This window comes from Artemia sp. Qi Xiang Cuo, chromosome 16 (genome assembly GCF_049724085.1).
Source record: "Artemia sp. Qi Xiang Cuo chromosome 16, ASM4972408v1, whole genome shotgun sequence".
Lineage (NCBI taxonomy): Eukaryota > Metazoa > Arthropoda > Branchiopoda > Anostraca > Artemiidae > Artemia > Artemia sp. Qi Xiang Cuo.
In genome coordinates, this window is record NC_142809.1 from 27449296 (window position 1) to 27472625 (window position 23330).

Genomic DNA, 23330 nt, shown 5'->3' on the forward strand with positions numbered 1-23330 from the left:
AACTTATTTTGTTTTGTTTAATTCTAAAATAGAAGTGAATATGTTTTAGATAGATCCATGGAGAAATGGGTGCAAACTACCAATACACATGACCTAGGTTTCATATACAGAACTGAAACTTTAAATTTTCGTTGAAAATAATTGAAAAACGTCAAATTGCCCCCCCCCTACACATTGAAAAATATGGGGTATACCCCCTATATTCTTATGAGTTTATTACACGCATAGAATTGGGGGGAGGGGGCAGTTAAACTAGAAGCTTTTCTGAAAACCAATTGGTAGAAATTTTCTTAAGGATAAATGAATTGAAATTTTCCTAAGATAGCGTTTAGTTTAATGCACATAAATTGGATTAATGCTCATTTGTATATATTTACGACAAACAGGTTTTAATTTGTTTAGATTTGAAGACAGGGGTAATTTCGGACCAACCCCTTGACGCTCCAAAATTTCCTTGAATTTCCGGGCACTTCCTAATCAAATTATCTAACATTTTTTCTCTTTGCAATTGCCTTCCCCCTTTTTAGGAAGAAAAATTCATTTATGAATTCCGTTTTTTTGTGATATACCCTCTAAAAACAAATCCTCATTAGCAGTAGTCAGCGATATGCCGACTGTCTACGATTCCAATTACTTCTACAGGCCACTATCTCGGCGTAGTAAGTAAGTAGTAAGTATGACGGGACTAGACCCTTAAGATCCAAACCGGTGGTGCTGTTCTCCGTTTCGTGACCCTTCAGCAAGGAAGTGATGGGGGGCTGGGGGCCAGCCATCCTGTGCTTTCGCACAATCTTCCTTCTTACCGACCCCAGTTTTCTCCAGGTACCCATTTAAAGCTGGGTCGACTCTGGCTAAGCTTACAGAGTCACACCACTGACCCGCATCTCAAACCAAATAACTGGCCCCACCAGGGATCGAAGTCGTGCCCCTTGGACAAAGAATCTCAATTCAGCTCACGTCCACTTAGCCAGGACTATCTCGGCGTAGACGTCAAAATAAACGATCGTTTTTTTTGCCATTTGTTTTTTGTAGTGACAATGGACTGCTACATTACTGCCGCCGACATTTGATTTACCGAGTTTTTTTTCTTTCTTTTTTTTCGCCCAATTGATTGGGCGGAAAGTATCGCAATACTATTCTATTCACATCTAAGAAACGCCCGAAAAAAAAAATCGATAAAACGGAAAAAAAGCCAAGTGTTTCTCGGGCCTTAGGCTCTAGAATTTATTTATCAATGCTGGTCTTCATAAAAACTAGTAACTATATTGAAAAACTGTATAGCTATGACTAAATATTATAGTGTTTTGCATCTTTAAAATTGGATACCGTTTTCATGCCTTTCTTTGTTTTGTCCTCACCGGCTATTATTTGCAGCAATTTCATGAGCACAATATTTGAAATCATTTTGGTTAATAATGTAGCCTGAGTTTTAAAATACTTGCAATTTCCCTTATTAATTTTTGTGACTACTGTTATAATGTTTTAGTGGCTCTTAAATGTCTACTTTTTTCTACTATCACTAAGTTTTTTTTTGTATTTCCATCAATATTAGCATACTTGCTGTTCTTGTTTTATATGGTTTAATCCATATTCGGCCAAAGACTTGGATATTAGCCTTCATACCACACTTTTTTTTCTTCCGAAAAGGGAGCGGAATTGTCCCATTCAAGCCCATCACTATCCTGAAAAATTGAGCCAAAATCTTACCATAACGGTATAGATTACAATCACACTCCATTCATGTATTTTGGTTGGTTAATTAATGGGTTTTAAGTGCTCTTAGACATCTGGCTGTACCGAAAATTTTACTGCGTGATACCATTTAACTTGGTTGGCATGATGGGCAAGGCTTTTTTGGCTTAGTCATCAAAAATACCACAATCACTTTTAAATGTTTTTCTTCTTATTAATAAATTTAAGCTCTCGTATCATGACAATGCCAAAAGAAGCTAATGTGGGAAATATCAACCTCCTAGAAAAGCATATGTAAGTTTGGGTCATACACTGGAACTTATTTTGGACCCCACTCCCCTCCCTTCCACAAAAAGAAATATAAACAAGAAAAATAGGCTATTCTACCTATAAATACTAATAAATAATGGCGGTTGGAATGAGGTTTTCGGAGAACGGCTCCCTCCTCCTAGTGACTTTTGTCAAAATCCTGTGGGGGGCAAAGTTGGAGCCAATTTAAAAATGAAAAATGAGCCATATAGTACCATACAGGCAAAGATATACTAAAGAAAACTAACGTGTTTCTCTGGATGTTTAAATTATGCAGGCTTATCCTAGTTTTGACAAGCATGGGTATGGTAAGCTGGGTATGGAAAGACAGGCAAACTGGGGTATAGAGGGGGACTTCCCCCCGCTCCATAGCAAATTAAGTCCCTACCTCTTTTATAGTAAATAAAGTAGCCAATTTTAGGCATACACATAGGGAGCTATGTGTATGTCTAAAATTGGCTACTTTATTTACTCAAAGCAGGAATTGTCTAAGCAACACCGCATCCAAGGGGGAGTTAGGGAGTTTAGAGCCCTCCCCCCAAAATATTTGTCTGAGTCGTAAAAAATAAGAAAAATAAACAGAAACAAATTTTTGATGCTCTAAAAAAAAAAAAAAATTGGGAACCTACACCCCCCCCCCCGCTGAAAAAATCCTTTTGTCCCCCCCCCCAGAAAAATCCTGGATACGACCCTGATTTCTAAGATTTATAGTTTAGAAGCCTATATATTGTGTATAACAGGTATCGGCAACCTTTGACTCATGGATCACCGAGTTACCTATTTAATAATTTGAACCCACATTAGTTCTGAATCAAAGTAAAATACATACAAATAAATAATAAAGCATAAATAGGAAGCAAAAATTTTAAAAATATATATTTTTAATCCAACGGTTAGCGGTAACGGACTGTAAGCCAGGAACGACATGGGCTAATAGTAACTGAAACTCTAAAAATGGGAGTTTTCATATAAATCTGTACATCAAACGAATTGGCTTTTCATGTTGATTTCAAAAAGTATAAAGATTATTAAGTTTAAAGATACGAGCAAACGCTACGACTCTGAGAAAATTTGTCTGATTTTCAATGAAGGAGAAAACACCCCCCAAAGGCAAGTAATCTTGACGAAAATCACAATCTCAAATTCAGCATATCAAAGAACCCCCTTACAAAAGTTACAAGCTCCTATCAACAAAAAAGTTTCAAGACTGGGCTCATTTTGACGGAAATTGAAAGCTCTTGTGCCCTTTTAAGTAGCCGAAAAAATTGTGCCATTGGAAATTTTGCTGAAATAAAGTAGCATTTTCTCCCATTTTGCGACGTAAAACGACTATAACAGCCATTGAGTAAAAGTTCTGAATTAGCCAACCGATTTGAATCTATAAAAGAAAACAACTATATATTGAATTTATAAACTGTATGGGTTTCCAACTTCAGAGACAGGAATGCCTCATGCTGGCGCATTCTTAGTAAAAAAAAGGATCTTTAATTATTTTTGATTCCTGGGAATGTTTTTGGTTTTGCCTCTTTAATATTTCTAGAGTGAATAGCACCCCTCTCCTTGTGATTATCTTTTTTTTATGTAGCATAACGATGGTTTTGTCCATAACCTGATACGTTTTTGTACAATAGAGTCCCCTTGGCCCAAGAGCCTACACCAGTAATTGTTTTTAGCAGTCAATATATATATATATATATATATATATATATATATATATATATATATATATATATATATATATATATATATATATATATATATATATATATATATATATATATATATATATATATATATATTTTTTTTTTTTTTTTTTTGCGAGCAGGTCTCCTTTGCCTAAGAACTTTGGCCCATATTACTCGAAAACCTTGTAGGGATGCCAATACAATTCGAAGGATCTTGAGGGGATATAGTGCGCACCCAATTTAAGGCTAGAGGGTGGAGGGCTGGCTGGAAAATTGGCTTCCCGTCTGCGGTAAGCTCCTAACTAGTAAAAAATATATGTTAATGAATAATATATTAATATCCTCTTTCCTGTTCAATATTGCTATTTTCAGACGGTATATTCTTAGCACTAGAAACATCTTCTCGATAATAGCTCGTCATTTATGCTTGCTTAATGTCCACAAAATTTGTTATACAAAAGATAAGGGGTTCGGCGTATTCCCTCCTAAAAAAGGCAAAATGGCAAGTGATCTTAGTGAAAATCACACGATAATTTTCTTTAACTTTCATCTTAACCTACTATGATACCTCATCCTCCAAAAACACGAAAAAAATTAAAATAAATAAAAATGTAAAAATAAATACTGTAGGATATTCTACACCATACATTCTGCATATATTTAAGAAAATAGTTAAAATATTCCAAAATTCCTTCTTTACTTCATTTTTTTGTCATACTTTTTCTTTAGCTATTCAGTTTTGCATGTGGGGGAGATTTTTCATGGGGAAAAATTTCCTGGGGGGATTTCCCTGGGGGAACTGTCCGAGGAGGAATTTCAGCAGAAGGAATTTTCCAGGGGGAAATTCCGCGGTGGGGGGGATTTGTCTTTGGGGGGTGGATTACGCCTAGTACCAAAGTGAATATCCTTTGATTTGTGATATCAACACAAAATACATTAGAATAGCCTAGTTTAAGAGTGGGTTTGAAATCTTGAGAGCGTGTCCTTACTTTATACAGTTTTATATCAGTTTTAAGCTTAATGCTTCTTTTTTCTTGCAGCACCGTCGTCTAAACATCCAGCTATATTGGAAGACGATCATAATTCTGCAGTTCTGGGTAAGTAATGTCTATCTAAGCCGTGAACTTGTATTATACAATCGGATAGGCGTAGAATATGAATACCCAATGACTGTTTCGCGGCACCTCCCTCCTTGAAAGTTTTTAAGGCCGCATGAAAATGTGCACGGGTCTGAATATCATATACAGCGCATTAGTGCTGCCTAAGTAAAGCACGAAGTGTGATCTATGCATTATTATTTTTTTCACCAAGGCATTTCATAGGGAAGGAGTTGTCGCAGAAAGTTTGGAAGGGGCTCATTCGATTGGACATTTTAGTGTCCTTTTTAAGAGTCACACTTAATTGAGGAGAAATCAGCCGCCCTCCCACGCCCCTTTACCGCAAAGATATTCGTTCAAGATTTTGAGCCAACCATTTTGTTCAGCATATTTGAAAGGTCTAGTAACTTTGGCTCTGGGGATGACATTTTCTCCATAACACTTGGTTCAAGGGCTGTAGGCTTAAGTTATGCAATTCAACAGTTGTTTACATATAGTATCTGCTATCGGGAAAGGCGAGTAAGTTTGACCCAAGGTGTCAAAGAAGGTCAAGGGCATTCAGGTGAAGTTTTCAGGGAAAGTTGAGGAGAGTGTCGAACTAAATCAAAACACAATATGTGTATGCACGTTGTCAAAAGAGCGTATCGCAGGAATGGCTTACATTATTAAGTTGGAACTTTCAGGGAAAGATGATGGCGATGATCAATTGACCAAAAGGCAGTATGGTAATGAAAACAAAATACATTAGTAAAGAGGCCCTTTTGACTCCAGAACGAGATGACTGCTGCCATCTATAATTGAGTCTAACGCTGTACGTACATAATTTATTCAAGGATTATTGATCCAAGAAGGGGAGAGAATTTCTGAGAAATTGATTTGCATAATCGGCGGGGAATTATTGATCAACGAAGGGGAATTAAGAAACAATATGGATTCTTTGATCTTTAGGTCTGAGGGATAAATTGTCTTTAGTGACAGAGATAAATTAATATTCTATTTTTAAATATGGCTTCTCTGGTCATTAGGCTTAGTGATAAATTCTGGAATTAATATTCTATCGAAACCTTAATAGTATAACTAGGAACACCTATGAGATGAAGAAATTAACGTGGGAAATGGTTTCCTAGGAATTTCAAATGTGACAGCGCAGGGATGCCGAAACAAACGAACACGCAGAAATTACTTTTAGGGGATTATTTGGGCGAAACAGTTTTATAAATTTTAGAAGATGATTTGGGCGAAACAGTTTGAGACATTTTAGAAGATGATTTAGGCGAAACAGTTTGAGACATTTTAGAAGATGATTTGGGGTGAAACTCTGTGGTCGTTATAATACACAAGTTCCATTTGAACAGTGTTGTGAGGTCCCCTACCCCAACCCCAAAGGCCCCCGGGCCCCCGAAGGTCCACCGGGCCCCCCATTTTTTTTAATACTTTTTTGAATCAATTTATTTGTATGTCTGGGTTGGCGTTTGCAAGTCCAAGTGTTTGCATTTGTTGGTTTGTATGTCTAAAGTGCCTGTCTTTCTCTGTTTACATGTCTGAATCTATTTGTTTGTATGTCTGGGTTGGTGTTTACAAGTCCAAGAATTTGTCTTTGTTGGTTTGAATGTCTAAAGTGCCTGTCATTCTCTGTTTGTATGTCTGAATCTATTTGTTTGCATGTCTGGGTTGGTGTTTGCAAGTCCAAGAATTTGTCTTTGTTGGTTTGTATGTCTAAAGTGCCTGTCTTTCTCTGTTTGCATGTCTGAATCTATTTGTTTGCTTGTCTGGGTTGGTGTTTGCAAGTGCGAGAATTTGTCTTTGTTGGTTTGAATGTCTAAAGTGCCTGTCTTTCTCTGTTTTTATGTCTAAATCTATTTTTTTGCATGTCTGGGTTAGTGTTTGCAAGTCCAAGAATTTATCTTTGTTTGTTTGAATGCCTAAAGTCCCTTCCAATCTCTGTTTGTATGTCTGAATCTATTTCTTTGCATGTCTGGGTTGGTGTTTGCAAGTCTAAGAATTTGTCTATGTTGGTTTGAATGTCTAAAGTGCCTGTCTTTCTCTGTATTTATGACTGAATCTTTTTGTTTGCATGTCTGGGTTGGTGTTTGCAAGTCCATGAATTTGTCTTTGTTGGTTTGAATGTCTAAAGTGCATGTCCTTCTCTGTTTGTATGTCTGAATCTATTTATTCGCATGTCTGGATTGGTGTTTGCTAGTCCAAAAATTTATCTTCGTTGGTTTGAATGTCTAAAATGCCTATCCTTCTCTGTTTATTTGTCGAAATCTATTTGTTTGCATGTCTGAGTTGGTGTTTGCAATTTCAAAAATTTTTCTTTGCTGGTTTGAATGTAAAAATTACCTTTCCTTCTCTGTTTATATGTCTGAATCTATTTGTTTGAATGTCTGTATTGGTGTTTGCAAGTCCAAGAATTTGTTTTTGTATTTTGAATGTCTAAAATGCCTGTCTTTCTCTGTTTGTATGTCTGAATCTATTTGTTTGCATGTCTGGATTGGTGTTTGCAAGTCCAAGAATTTGTCTTTGTTAGTTTGAATGTCTAAAGTGCCTGTCTTTCTCTGTTTGTATGTCTGAATCTATTTTTTGCATGTGTGGGTTGGTGTTTGCAAGTCCAAGAATTTGTCTTTGTTGGTTTGAATGTCTAAAGTGTCTGTCTTTCTCTGTTTGTGTGTCTGATTCTATTTGTTTGCATGTCTGGGTTGGTGTTTGCAAGTCCAAGAATTTGTCTTTGTTGGTTTGAATGTCTAAAGTGTCTGTCTTTCTCTGTTCTTATGTCTGAATGTTTTTGTATGCATGTCTGGGTTGGTGTTCGCAAGTCCAAGAATTTGTCTTTTTCGGTTAAATGTCTAAAGTGTCTGTCCTTCTCTGTTTGTTTGTCTGAATCTATTTGTTTGCATGTGTGGGTTGGTGTTTGCAAGTCGAAGAATTTGTCTTTGTTGGTTTGAATGTCCAAAGTGTCTGTCTTTCTCTGTTTGTGTGTCTGAATATATTTGTTTGCATGTCTGAGTTGGTGTTTGCAAGTCCAAGAATTTGTCTTTGTTGGTTTGAATATCTAAAGTGCCTGTATTTCTCTGTTTGTATGCGTGAATCTATTTTTTGCAAGTCTGGGTTTGTGTTTGCAAGTCTAAAAATTTATCTTTGTTTGTTTGAATGCCTAAAGTCCCTTCCTATCTATGTTTTTATGTCTGAATCTATTCGTTTGCATGTCTGGGTTGGTGTTTTCAAATCCAAGAATTTGTCTTTGTTGGTTTGAATGTCCAAAGTGCCTGTCTTTCTCTGTTTGTATATCTGAATCTATTTGTATGCATGTCTGGGTTGATGTTTGCAAGTCCAAGAATTTGTCTTTGTTGGTTGAATGTCTAAAGTGCCTGTCCTTCTCTGTTTGTATGTCTGAATCTATTTGTTTGCATGTCTGGATTGGTGTTTGCAAGTCCAAGAATTTGTCTTTGTTGGTTTGAATGTCTAAAGTGCCTGTCTTTCTCTGTTTGTATGTCTGAATCTATTTGTTTGCATGTCTAGATTGGTGTTTGCAAGTCCAAGAATTTGTTTTTGTTGGTTTGAATGTCTAAATTGCCTGTCTTTCTCTGTGTGTATGTCTGAATCTATTTGTTTGCATGTCTGGGTTGGTGTTTGCAAGTCCAAGAATTTGTCTTTGTTGGTTTGAATGTCTAAAGTGACTGTCTTTCTCTGTTTGTGTGTCTGATTCTATTTGTTTGCATGTCTGGGTTGGTGTTTGCAAGTCCAAGAATTTGTTCTTGTTGGTTTGAATGTCTAAAGTGCCTGTCTTTCTCTGTTTGTATGTCTGAATCTATTTGTATGCATGTCTGGGTTGGTATTTGCAAGTCCAAGAATCTGTCTTTGTTGGTTTGTATGTCTCAAGTGCATGTTTTTCTCTGTTTGTATGTCTGAATCTATTTGTTTGCATGTCTGGGTTGGTGTTTGCAAGTCCAATAATTCGTCTTTGTTGGTTTGTATGTATATATTGTCTGTCTTTCTCTGTTTGTGTCTCAGAATCTATTTGTTTAGATGTTTGGGTTAATGTTTGCAAGTCCAAGAATTTGTTTTTGTTGGTTTGAATGTCTAAAGTGTCTGTCTTTCTCTGTTTGTATGTCTGAATCTATTTGTATGCATGCCTGGATTGGTGTTTGCAAGTCCAAGAATTTGTCATTGTTGGTTTGAATGTCTAAAGTGCCTGTTTTTCTCTTTTTTTGTGTCTGAATCTATTTGTTTGAATGTCTTGGCTGGTGTTAGGAAATCTAAGAGTTCGTCTTTCTTGATTTTTATGTCTAAATTGTCTGTCTTTCTCTGTTGTTATGTCTGAATCTATTTGTTTGCATGTCTGGGTTGGTGTTTGCAAGTCCAAGAATTTGTCTTTGTTGGTTTGAATGTCTTAAGTGCCTGTCTTTCTCTGTTTGTATGTCTGAATCTATTTGTTTGCATGTCTGAGTTGGTGTTTGCAAGTCCAAGAATTTGTCTTTGTTGGTTTGAATATCTGAAGTATCTGTATTTCTCTGTTGGTATGCGTGAATCTATTTTTTTGCATGTCTGGGTTAGTGTTTGCAAGTACAAGAATTTGTCTTTGTTGGTTTGAATGTCTAAAGTGCCTGTCGTTCTCTGTTTATATGTCTGAATCTATTTGTTTGCGTGTCTGAGATTGGTGTTTGCATATCCAAGAATTTGTATTTGATGGTTTGAATGTCTAAAGTTTCTGTCTTTCTCTGTTTGTATGTCTGAATCTATTTGTTTGCGTGTCTGGGTTGGTGTTTGCATGTCCAAGTATTTGTCTTTGATGGTTTGAATGTCTAAAGTACCTGTCTTTCTCTGTTTGTGTGTCTAAATCTATTTGTTTGCATGTGTGGGTTGGTGTTTGCAAGTCCAAGAATTTGTCTTTGTTGGTTTGAATGTCTAAAGTGTCTGTCTTTCTCTGTTTGTATGTCTGAATCTATTTGTTTGCATGTCTTGGTTGGTGTTTACAATTCCAAGAATGTGTCTTTGTTGGTTTGAGTGTCTAAAGTGTCTGTCTGTCTCGGTTTGTATGTCTGAATCTATTTGTTTGCATGTCTGAGTTGGTGTTTGAAAGTCCAAGAATTTGTCTTTTTTGTTTTGAATTTCTAAAGTGTCTGTCTTTCTCTGCTTTTATGTCTGAATCTATTTGTTTGCTTGTCTGAGTTGGTGTTTGCATATCCAAGAATTTGGCTTTCTTGGTTTTAATGTCTAAAGTATATGTCTTTCTCTGTTTGTATGTCTGAATCTATTTGTTTGCATGTCTGGGTTGGTGTCTGCAAGTCCAAAAATTTGTCTTTGTTTGTTTGAATGTCTAAAGTGTCTGTCTTTCTCTGTTTGTATGTCTGAATCTGTTTGTTTGCATGTCAGGGTTGGTGTTTGCAAGTCCAAGAATTTGTCTTTGTTGGTTTGAATGTCTAAAGTGCCTGTAATTCTCTGTTTGTGTGTATGAATCTATTTGTTTACATGTCTGGGTTGGTGTTTGCAAGTTTAACAATGTGTCTTTGTTGGTTTGTATGTCTAAAGTGCCTGTCTTTCTCTGTTTTTATGTCTGAATCTATTCGTTTGCATGTCTGGGTTGGTGTTTGCAAGTCCAAGAATTTGTCTTTGGTGGTTTGAATGTCTAAAGTGCCTCTTTTTCTCTGTTTGTATGTCTAAATCTATTTGTTTGCATGTCTGGGTTGGTGTTTGCAAGTCCATGAATTTTTCATTGTTGGTTTGAATGTCTAAAGTGTCTGTCTTTCTCTGTTTGTATGTCTGAATCTATTTGATTGTATGTCTGGGTTGGTGTTTGCAAGTCCAAGAATTTGTCTTTGTTGGTTTGAATGTCTAAAGTGTCTGTCTTTTCTATGTTTGTAAACATAGAAATTACGTGCACGCACGTAACCTAGTGAAAATTAACCCCAAAAGGTCAAATAATCTCCATGAAAATTACACTTTCAGAGTCAGCATGTCGGAGAACACACTTTCAGGTTCAGTATGTCGGAGAACCCTAAAAGGTCAATCCTAAAAGGGTAAGTTAACTGTAAAAGTTTAAAGAATCTCCTTGAAAATTAAACTTTCAGAATCAGCATTTCAGAGAACCCCAAGGATTTGATATTTCCGTTCGTTTGCGCACGTAAGACACTTTAGACATTCAAACGGACAAAGACAAATACTTGGACTTGCAAACACCAACCCAGACAGGCAAACAAATAGAATAAGACACACAAACAGAGAAAGACAGACACTTTAGACATTCAAACCAACAAAGAAAAATTCTTGGACTTGCAAACACCAACCCACACATGCAAACAAATAGATTCAGACATACAAACAGAAAAAGACATTCACTTTAGACATTCAAACCAACAATGTCAAATTCTTGGACTTGCAAACACCAACCCAGACATACAAACAAATAGATTCAGACATACAAACATAGAAAAGAAAAACTAGAAAAGTGCAAATGTTCAAAGTCTCTTCTGAATTTTCTTAAAGAAGAGAAAAAATTTAGCTCAATTCTGAACTTTACCAATGAAACTGAATTACAATATGAATATGATCAGGAATTGTTTACAAGTCAGATTGGCCAAGTGGTTAAGGCGAGTCTGGTCGTTCTGTGTTTCAATGCACAAAAAAATATTAAAAAATGGGAGGAGGGAAGGGGAGGGGAGGGGGAGGGGAGGAGGGGAGGGGGAGGGGAGGGGAGGAGGGGAGGGGGAGGAGTGGAGGGGGAGGGGGAGGGGGGAGATGGGGGGAGGAGATGGAGGGAGAAGGAGGGGCCCTTTGGGGGCCAAAGGGGTGGGGGCCCTTTGGAAGCCCGGTGGACCTTTGGGGACCGGGGACTTCCTTCGGGGTTGAGGTAGGGGGATCGGAGCCCTTTGGGGATGGGGTAGAGGACCTCACAACACTGTTCAAATGGAAATTGTGTATTATAACGACCAAACTCAATACCTCTTCTAAAACCTCGTTTATATCATCTTTTAAAATGTTTCTAACTGTTTCGTCGAAATAATTTCATAAAATAGGTAAAATAGTTTTGCCAAAATAATCACTCAACGTACTTCAGCGTCTTCGTTTTGTTTAGCATCCCTGGGCTGTCGCATTTCAATTATTTGGAAACCTGATTCCCGCGCTAAAACAATTCGTCGCTAAGATCTAAACTTTGCCTCGGAAACGATTCTTCTGGAAGAACTCCAGACATTAATGAACTTCGTGCCGGAGACAATTCAATCAATCATGACCTCATCTGTCATCTAAACTTTGCCCCGGAGACAATTCTCTTTGGAAATGCATCAAAGACATTAATTAACTTTACGTCATCTGTCTGACATTAATTAACTGTTGCCCGGAAATAATTTGATTAATGACTTACAGCACAGGTGTTCCCCGGAAACTCATAACATTTGGCTTGAACGAGAACGACAAATACTGTTTCCCGGAAACTCATAACATCTGCCTCGAACAACAACAGGAAGGGAGTGACTAAGTTCCCGTTTTTCAATTCTCACTGACAAAATCCATAAAAACATCAAATAAATTGGTCAACACACATAACCATCCATAAAAACATCAAATAAATCGACCAACACACATAACCATCCATGAACATAAATAAATGTGACATAAATGTGACAAAGTTCCTGTTTTTTCATTCTCACTGACAAAATCCATAAAACCATCCATAAATGTGAGAAAGTTCCTCTTTTTCTAATTCTTACTGACAAAAACCATAAAACAGACATGAATTGCTGTTGACATCCGAGAAAAACATCAAATAGATTGACCAACATACATAACCATCCATGAAAACAACCATAAATGTGAAAAAATTCATGTTTTTCCAAGTGAGAAAAATTCTGTTTTTTCATTCTCACTGACAAAAACCATAACCATCCATTAAAAACATAAAATAAATTGACCAACACACATAACCATCCATGAAAACAGACATAAATGTGACAAAATTCCTGTTTTTCCAAGTGAGAAAAATACTGATTTTTCATTCTCACTGACAAAAACCATAAATCATCCATAACCATCCATGAAAAACATCAAATAAATTGACCAACACACATAACCATCCATTAAAACAGACATAAATGTGAAAAAGTTCCTGTTTTTCCATTCTCACTGACAAAAACCATAAATCATCCATAACCATCCATGAAAAACATCAAATAAATTGACCAACACTCATAACCATCCAAGAAAACGTCCATAAATGTGACAAAATTCCTGGTTTTCCAAGTGAGAAAATTCCTTTTTTTTCATTCTCAGTGAGAAAACCATAAACCACGTGGTCATCGTGGGACTCTATGCCCATATATGGTGTACTCGTGGGACCTTTATCCCCCTTTCTACTAACACCACCCCAGACATGCAAACAAATAGATTCAGACATACAACCAGAGAAAGACAGATACTTTAGACATTCAAACCAACACTCACCATCCCACCATACCCATCCCACCCCCACTCCCACCCCTTTACCCCCATCCCCTCCCACCCTAATGTGCAAATATATAGCCCAAATTTGTTTCTAAACTATTATATATTCATCCTTTTTTTTTTATTAGCATTAACCAAACTTGACTTCTTTTGCAGGTACCATATTATGCACAAGTACCTAAAATATCTCAAATATGATTTCAAATCAAAATAAAAAGCGCTCAAATCAATTCTTAAATAGAGTTTTAAAGTCCTTTTACATGGAGATTTACGATTCCCCGAATCACGAAATAAACTGTGCCCTAGCAAAGTGCTGTTTTCCGGCAAATTTTATTATTCTACTAATGTAAGAAACTATCCCGAGTTGGTTCATTTGAGCTAGCAATATAGAAATACTATCATTCTCTAAGCTTTTGCCAAAAATAAATAATAATCCAAAATAAATATGCCAAAAATAAATAATAAAAAATAATAATAATAAATAATTATAAATAAGAAATAATAATCTTTGCTTCTTTTTGTAATGCCTGAAGATGGGCCAAAAATTCTCGCATGACACAACATAATCTCTGTTCTGTGTAAATTCCAAATTTATGCCGAAAACTTTAATTTTCTCTAACTGGCTTAAACTTACTGGGTATGTAGCCTTTTTCCAAATGCAACTCAATGTAGGCAGAAAAAAGGGTGGGATGACTCTATTATTGTTTATTCGTTTAATTTATATTTAAATTTGACTTACTTTCTCTCCTCTCGATTTTTCCTCTTTCTACCCTTATTGTGTGGTTTCCTTTTGGCTTTCCATTTCGCCTTTTTTTCTGCCTTTTCTTGGATTTTTCTACTTTAGATGTATTTTAACCTTGTCCCCTATCTTATTACAGCCGTTTTGTTACCACATCCTGTCATACTGCATATATACGTTCCGAAACTCATTGATCTCTCTCCCCTTCCATTATTGCTTATTGCTTTATTGTGGTAGTTTAATTTGATTAGTTGCTTTTGTATTTTAAAATGCCATATTGCCATATTCACATCTCATATGTTTCAAGTTTATTCAAGAAAGAAAAATAACATCTGTATCTTTGATTAAATAAAATACACTAAGTTTTTTTTTAAGTGAAAGTAGGGAGCGACATTAAAACTTAAAACGAACAGAAATTATTCCGTATATGAAAGGGTTTGTCCCCTCTTTAACGCCTCGCTCTTAATACTAAAGTTTGACTCTTTGTCACAACTCTACTTTTTAAAACAATAAAAAATTTAGCGTAAAGAGCGAGGCGTTGAGGAGGGGACTCCCCCTTACATATACGGAATAATTTCTGAACGTTTTTCAACTAATGCAGGTTCGAGTTTGGCTCACCGTATATGAACAATTAAAGAAAAATTTGCACTTTAATTTTGATAGATTTATTCCGTATATGATGGGTTGTCCACTCCTCAATACCTTGCTCTGTACGCTAAAGCTGTTTGCACTTTTAAAAAAGCTTCCTATTCTAAATAAACGGCCCCCGTGTTTCGGTAAACGCTCTTAAGAAATCGGGACAAACAGTCAAACTACACTGTAAAAATAATTTTGATTTCCGACAAGATGTTTTGCTCGAATTGAAACAAGTAAAACAAAAAATCAATTTTTCTGTTGGAATTGGGACTTGCTTATTGAATTCAAACAATTCAAAATCAAATCTAATTTTTCTGTTAGAACTGTGAATTGCTTATTGAATTCCAACAAATTATTGAAAGTATTAAGATTTATGCACTTTTCAGCAGAAAAAAATTTAATTTTCGACGCAAATATGTTATATTAATCAAAATGGTTTGGGCCTCAACAGTAGCTTGAGATTTCTTGAGTACCATATTAGATTTGCTTATGGTGCCATTTAAAGTGAATTTATGTACAAATGTTCTTATGAACATGCATAAATCTATGTACAAATATTTTTAGCTTATAATTAATATTTTGGAGCAGTGGAAAAATATCATAAGAATTTTTTTTTATTCACTTATGGCTTATGGAATAGTTACAGTGTATTAATAAAAGAGAAACAATCTTTTTGGCCTTTTGTAAACAAATACAAGACTGGACTTAATCAATATCATACTTTACGGGAGTCTATTTCTGTAGTAGGCTATGATTACTTAGGTTTCGCTCACTGTAGAACTCACAGTAGAGAAAATATAAGACAGTATCGACAAAGAAAAAAAAAGTGAAACACATTTCAAATCACACAAGATTCATACATCACCTTCTCGCACGCGCGATTCCGATGTACACATAACGAGAACCCTATGGAAAAACCTGTTTTTTTTTTGTCTGACCACTAGCAACTAAACTAAGGTTGTGACGTATATTGTCAGGGACGATACGCGCGGTATCAAATGTGCATCATGTTTGGAAAAATAAGACGCTACATTTCTACAGTGGTAGAACTGTAGCGTCTTATTTTTCCAAACATGAAACATATTTGATACCGCGTCACAAGGCTCTGAGCCGTGTCGTCACAGCCTTGTTTAGTTGCTACTTGCTAGTGGCCGGACAAAAAAAAACTGGTTTTTCCATAGGTTTCTCGTGATGTGTGCATCAAAATCGCGCGTGCGCGAAGGCGAAGTATAAATCTTGTGTGGTTTTAGTTGTGTTTCACTTTATTTTTAACGGAGAGTATAGCCTTTGTCGATGCTGTATTGTACTCTCTCTACTGTGGGTTTCAGTGGAATTGCACGGTTGCCGCCGCCGCGCGCGCTAATTTTTGACTTGCACTCTTTTTTAGCAACTTGTACTCTTTTTTGGCTCTGATATGCACTCTTTTTTTTGCGTCGACAGTTGGCAACCCTGCTCTGAGCACGGTGGCCAGGTTTCTGGCAGTACGTATAGCCAAAAATACAAAATATTGTTTTGTCAACAAATTGAAAATTCAATAGTTTGTGAGAAGCTCCAACTAGTTTATTGTTCAACAGGTTGAAAATTCAATTCGGGTATGGGAACCCAACATTTTTGTTTCTCAACAGATTGGATATTCAATAATGATAATGGGGTTCCAAAATGGCCTCTAATATTCTATTTAAGCTGTTGAAATTCCAATTTTGCTGTTGATAAACATTACAAACCATTTTTGTTGAATCTCAAACAATTTTTCTACAGTGTAACGCAAAGAGCAAGGTATTTAGGACGAGGCAAAATTTCTGTTCGTTTTTTCAAATAATACCGGTACATCTGGCTCACCCTCTATGAAATATATCCCTGCCCTGACGGAAAATTCCTCCGTGAAAATTTCATCCAGCATAAAGTGCCCCCCCCCCCCTTAAAATTCCTTTCAGACGGTTCCATCCTCGCTGAGAATCCTCCCTCCCTGTAAAATTGCTTGCAGACGATTCAGCCTGAAAAATTCTCCTTAGAATTCTTCACTATAAAAAAAATTGTTTGATATTCAACAAAAACTATTTGTAATGTTTATTAACAACAAAATTGGAATTTCAAGACCTGAATTTGAATATTGAAGACCATTTTGGAATTCCATTATCATTATTGAATTTCCAATTTGTTGAGAAACAGAAATGTTTCTTTGAACTCCCATACCCGAATTGAATTTTCAATTTGTTGACAAAACAACATGTTGAATTTTAAGATCCTTATTGGATTTCCATATAGTTTGCTGGATTTCCCGTTCTTTTATTGTATTTCCATCACTAGTGTTGTTCAATTCCCTATGTCCATAGTCTAATATCTAGTTCCCATCATTCAGTTTCCCTTTCTTTTTTCTGAAGCATCAATAAATACCAAAAAAAAAAAACTCATTTACTTTACAAGAACAGAAAGTTACAACAAAAAATGTCTCCCAGATAATATGACACCTCTTAATGGCTGCACTTTTTGATGGTGGAAATCAATAGTTCAACGGCGTAGTAGCAGGCCGACAGAAGAAACTTAAGTAAGAAATATCTTCCGATCAGGAAAAGGGACACACGAACCTGAAATGAAGATGAAATCAAATCGAGGCACAAATAAAAGAAAGACTTCCTCCTTTTTTCTACCTCCAGAGCTGTACAGTTGCAATAATAATGCCACGAATCCTGTCTTTTCTGAATACCTTTGACTTACTCATCAGATCTAATTAAAACCAAGATTCGAGTCGAACTTGGAACGAACTGGAAATCACCACGCATAAGAGTTAAGCTACTGCCAATAACAGTAGAGAGGGGGGTTCTACTCCGACGAGAACACCCTGCTGCCACCTACAACTTTTTTACATAATTTATGCATGTTTTTATGGTTTTTGTCAGTGAGAATGAAAAAACAGAAATTTTCTCACTTGAAAAAACATGAATTTTGTCACATTTATGGATGTTTCCTTGGATGGGTATGTGTTTTGTTCTATTTATTTTATGTTTTTCTTGGTTGTAAACAGCAAATTCTACATTTATTATGTTTTTTGTCAGTGAGAATGGAAAATCAGAAAATTTGTGAATTTGATGTATGTCAAAATCAATTTATTTCCGTTTTATGTTTTTTGTCAGCGAGAATGAAAAAAAATGAGCTTTATAACTTGAATGGATGTAAACATCAATTTATGTTCCTATTTTATTGTTTTTGTCAGTGAGAATGAAAAAACAGGAACTTTCTCACATTTATGAATGTCAACAGCAATTTATGCCTGTTTTATGGTTTTTGTCAGTGAGAATGAAAAAACAGGAACTTTCTCACATTTATGGATGTCAACAGCAATTTATGTCTAGGCCTCATGAGCTCGTGACAGGACCATGTGGATGATGGTTTTCTCAGTGAGAATGAAAAAACAGAATTTCCAGGTGTAATTACATTGGGGTGCTTTACATAGTCGGTGGGGGAATTATTGGTTCACGACTGGGGAATTAAGAAACAAACATCGCTTCTTTGATCTTTAGGCGAACCTAACCTGAGAATTTGATTTACATAATTGGTAGGGGAGAATGTAATGATTTATGAAAGGGGAATTAAGAAACAAACATGGCTTCTTTGATCTTTAGGCTAACCTAACTTGAGAAATTGATTTACATAGTCGCTAGGGGAAAGTATTGATTCACGAAGGGGAAATTAAGAAATATTATGGTTTCTTTAATCTTAGGTCTGAGGGATAAACGTTCTTAAGGTCAGAGAGAAAAATTAATATTCTATTTTTAAATAGGGCTTCATTGATCTTTACTGTCAGGAATTAGAATTATGCGGGAGTCTAAAGAGATAGAAATTCTATTTTTAAATACGGCTTCACTGAGCTTTAAGTCGGAGAGATAAATTGATATTCTAACGAAACCTTAATAGTGTAGCTAGGAACATCTATGAGATGAAAAAATTAATGTAGGAAAGGGTTTCCTAGAAATTTCAAATGCGTCAGCGCAGAGATGCCAAAAACAAAAGGAATACGCTGAAGTTACGATTAGGGATTATTTGGGCAAAACCGTTTTAAGGAATTATTTCGGCGAAACAGTTAGAGACATTTTAAAAGATGATTTAAAAGATGATTTTAGAAGAGGATTTGAGGGTGAAACTCTCTGGTCGTCATAATACACAAGTTCCATTTGAACAGTGTCGTGAGGTCCTCTACCCCAACCCCAAAGAGTCCTCATACCCCACCCCAACCCCGAAGGGTCCTCATACCCCACCCCACCCCGAGGGAAGCCCCCCCCCGGTCCTCAAAGGTCCACCGGACTCCCAAAGGGCCAACCGGACCTCAAGGGTTCCCCAGACCCCCAAAGGACCCCCCAGGCCCCAAAGGCCCCCTCCCCCCTTGGCCCCCAAAGGGTCCCCTCCCTCTCCCTCCCTCTCCTCCCCCCTCATCACCTTCCCCTCCTCCCTCTCCCCTCCCCTTCCCTCCCCCATTTTTTAATATTTTTTGAAACCTATAGTTTGGGATGAGTAGTTTGCTATTTTTGACTTTTCTGAGCTAGGTTTCTTAGCCTTTCATAGGTGTGTTTTTTCAGAAACTTATGATTTGGGATATTTAAATTACTATTTTTGACTTTTCTGAGCTAGATTTCTTAGCCTTTCATAGGTGTTTGTTGTCTGAAACCTATAGTTTGGGATGAGTAGTTTGCTTTTGGACTTTTCAGAGCTGGATTTCTTAGCCTGTCATGAGTGTTTGTTGACTGAAAATAGCGATGTTTGATATTTAACGTTAGCTTTCAGGAGCTTATACGCAAGATGTCATATTCTCTCGTTGGTGTGTGTTTTCTTAAACCTACGGTTTGTGATTGATAGTTTTGCTGTATGGACTGATCAGAGAACGGTCTCTTGGACATACATTGGGCTGTTGAATATAAAAATTCTAGTTTGGGATGATTAGTTAGCTATTTCAGGCTTTTCTGGACTAAGGTTTCTAAGTTTTTCATTGGTGTGTGTTGTCTGAAACTTATGAATTGAGGTGTCTAATTTGCTATATCAGACCTTTCTGAGCTAAGGTTTCATAGTATTTCGTAGGTGAATGTTGTCTGAAACTTATGATTTGGGATATGTAAATTACTATATCGGGCTTTTCTAAGTTAGATTTCTTAGTCTTTCGTTGTTATATGTTGACTGAAACCTATGATTTGGGATATAAGGTTCTTAGTCTTTCTTTGGTGTGTGTTGTCTGAAACCTACGATTTGGGATTTGTAGTTTGCTTTTTGGACTTTTCAGAGCTAGGATTCATAGTCCCTCATAGGTGTTTATTGTCTGAAACCTATAGTTTGGGATGAGTAGTTTGCTATTTCAGGCTTTTCTGAAGTCAGATTTCTTAGTATTTCGTAGGTGTGTGTTGTCTGAAACTTATGATTTGAGGTGTGTAATTTGCTATTTCAGGCTTTTCTGATCTAAGGTTTCATAGTATTTCGTAGGTGAATGTTGTCTGAAACTAATGATTTGGGATATGTAAAGTACTATTTCGGGCTTTTCTAAGCTATATTTCTTAGTCTTTTGTTGATGTGTGTTGTCTGAAACCGATGATTTGGGATTTGTGGGTTGCTATTTTTGACTTTTCTGAGCTAGATTTCTTAGTCTTTCGTTGATGTGTGTTGTCTGAAACCCATGATTTGGGATGGTTAATTTGCTATTTTTGACTTTTCTGAGCTAGGTTTCTTAGCCTTTCATAGGTGTGTGCTGTCAGAAAATTATGATTTGGGATTTGTAGTTTGCTTTTTAGACTTTTCAGAGCTAGGATTGTTAGTCGCTCATAGGTGTTTGTTGTCTGAAACCTATAGTTTGGGATGAATAGTTTGCTATTTCAGGCTTTTCTGAGCTAAGGTTTCTTAGTATTTCATAGGTGTGTGTTGTCTGAAACTTATGATTTGAGGTATGCAATTTGCTATTTCCGACTTTTCATAACCAGATTTCTTAGTCTTTCGTTGGTGTGTGGTGTCTGAAACCTATTATTTGGGATGTGTGGGTTGCTATTTTTTGAATTTTCTAACCTGGATTTCAGAGTCTTTCGTAGGTGTGGGGTGTGTTAAACCTATGATTTAGGGCTCAATTTTTCATAGAAGATTGAAAAGTTCATGATGTCTTCGGAATTTTAACAAAGAACAGAATTCAATTTCAATTTCTCCAGAGAAAACAAAAATCTTCCTCTTCAGTTCTTTATTTCACAAAGACATAAAGAAATTTAAAGTTCAATTCTAAATTTTTCAGTGGAAGATAGAAAAATTAATACCATACTTATGAATATTTTCACGGAAGATAAAAAGTTCTAGTTCAATTTAAAAAGTTCTCAACGAATTGAAGAAAATTTCAATTGGTCTTCAGAATATTACCAAAGAGCAATTTAAATGTCTTATGAAACACGAGAAAATAACTTTCCTCTAAAACAGTTATTTATTATACAATGACAAAAATACATCCAAATTTAAATTCTAAATTTTTAGACGGGCGATACAAAGAGTGGTACACTAACGGTGATTATTTTCACGGACCATGCAAAGGTCTACTCAAATTTTCAACTTCCTCAACGATTTCAAGGAAAGTTCAAGTTCTCTTCTGAATTTTCTCAATGAAAAAGAAATTAGTCATTGATCATTTCTATTTTTCCAAATAATATAAAAATTTTCCACTTTAGTTCAGATCTGTCTCGAAGAGATGAAAAATTTAAAATACTATTCCAAATTTTTCACAGAAGATACAAAAGTTCAAGTTCTCTTCGGAATTTTACCAAAGAACACAATTCCATTCTAATTTCTTCAGAGAAAACAAAAATCTTCCACTTCAGTTCTTTATTTCACAAAGACATAAAGAAATTTGGAGTTCAATCCTAAATTTTTCGATTGCAGATAGAAAAAGTAATACCATACTTCTAAATATTTTCCCGGAAGATAGAAGTTTTATTTTATTTTTAAATTTTCTCAACGAAGTGAATAAAAGTTCAGGTTTTCTACTGAATTTTATCAACGAACACAATTCAATTCTAATTTATCCAGAGACAATAAAAATCTTTCACTTAAGTTCTTTATTTCACAAAGACATAAAAAAATTTAAAGTTAAATTCTAAATTTTTCAGTGTAAAATAGAAAAATTAATACCATACTTGTGAATATTTTCCCGGAAGATAAAAAGTTCTAGTTCAATTCAAAATTTTCTCAAAGAATTTAAGAAAAATTCTAGTTCTCTTCTGAATTTTACCAAAGAATAAAATTCATTTCTAATTTCACAAGAGAAAATAAAAATATACCACTTCAGTTCTATATTTCACAATGACATAAAGAAATTTAATGTTCAATTCTAAATTTTTCGGTGGAAGATAGAAAAAGTAATACCATACGTGTGAATATTTTCACGGAAGATAAAAAGTTCTAGTTCAATTTAAAATTTTCTCAACGAGGTGAAGAAAAGTTCAAGTTCTCTACTGAATTTGACCAAAGAAGACAATTCAATTCTAATTTCTCCGGAGAAAACAAAAATCTTCCACTTAAGTTCTTTATTCTCATAGACATAAAGAAATTCAGAGTTCAATTCTAAATTTTTCGGTGGAAGATAGAAAAAGTAATACTATACTTGTGAATATTTTAACGAAAGATAAAAAGTTCTAGTTCAATTCAAAATTATCTCAACGAAGTGAAGAAAAATTCAAGTTCTCTTCTGAATTTTACCAAAGAACACAATTCAATTCTAATTTCACCAGAGAAAATAAAAATCTTCCACTTAAGTTATTTATTTCACAAAGACATAAAGAAATTTAAAGTTCAATTCTAAATTTTTCGGTGGAAGATAGAAAAAGTAATACCATACTTGTGAATATTATCTCGAAGAGATGAAAAATTTAAAATACTGTTCCAAATTTTTCAAAGATGATAAAAAAGTTCAAGTTCTCTTCGGAATTCTACCAAAGAACATAATTAAATTCTAATTTGTCCAGAGAAAACAAAAATCTTCCACTTCAGTTCTTTATTTCACAAAGACATAAAGAAATTTAGAGTTCAGTTCTAAATTTTTCGGTGGAAGATAGAAAAAGTAATACCATACTTGTAAATATTTTCCCGGAAGATAAAAAGTTCTAGTTCAATTTAAAATTTTCTCAACGAAGTGAAGAAAAATTCAAGTTCTCTTCTGAATTTTACCAAAGAACACAATTCAATTATAATTTCACTAGAGAAAATAAAAATCTTCCACTTCATTTATATATTTCACCCTTAAATAAAGAAATATTTATTAAAGTTATAAATTATTCTTTTGAATCAAGAAAAAGTAATATCATAGTTTTGACTATTTTCACAGAATCTGTAATTTTCTAGTTAAATATAAAAATTTAGCAACGAAGTGAGGAAATATTCAATTTATCTTCTGAATTTTACCAAAGAATAAAATTCAATTCTAATTTCACAAGAGAAAATAAAAATCTTCCACTTCAGTTCTATATTCCACTAAGACATAAAGACATTTAAAGTCCAATTCTAAATTATTCGGTGGAAGATAGAAAAAGTAATACCCTACCTGTGAATATTTTCTCGACAAGATGAAAGATTTCTTATACTGTCCTACTTTCTTCATAGGAGATAAAAAAGTTCAAGTTCTCTTCGGGATTTTACCAAAGAACACACTTCAATTATAATTTCTCCAGAGAAAATCAAAATCTTCCAATTAAGTTCTTTATTTCACAAAGACATAAAGAAATTTAAAGTTCA

The 23330-nt window shown here is 35.2% G+C and overlaps 1 protein-coding gene across 3 annotated transcripts in view; it reads left to right on the plus strand.

Annotated features, from left to right (window-relative positions):
* The window catches only part of bbg (PDZ domain-containing protein big bang), a 309605-nt gene that overhangs the window by 114849 nt on the left and 171426 nt on the right, over positions 1-23330 (plus strand). For all 3 annotated transcript variants that reach the window (XR_016143110.1, XR_016143111.1, XM_089102679.1), the window contains exon 6: positions 4727-4783. Coding sequence is in view for 1 of the 3 variants with exons in the window: in XM_089102679.1 (XP_088958805.1) it covers positions 4727-4783 (57 nt within the window). In the remaining 2 variants the exon portion in view is untranslated. The remainder of the gene's footprint in view (positions 1-4726; positions 4784-23330) is intronic.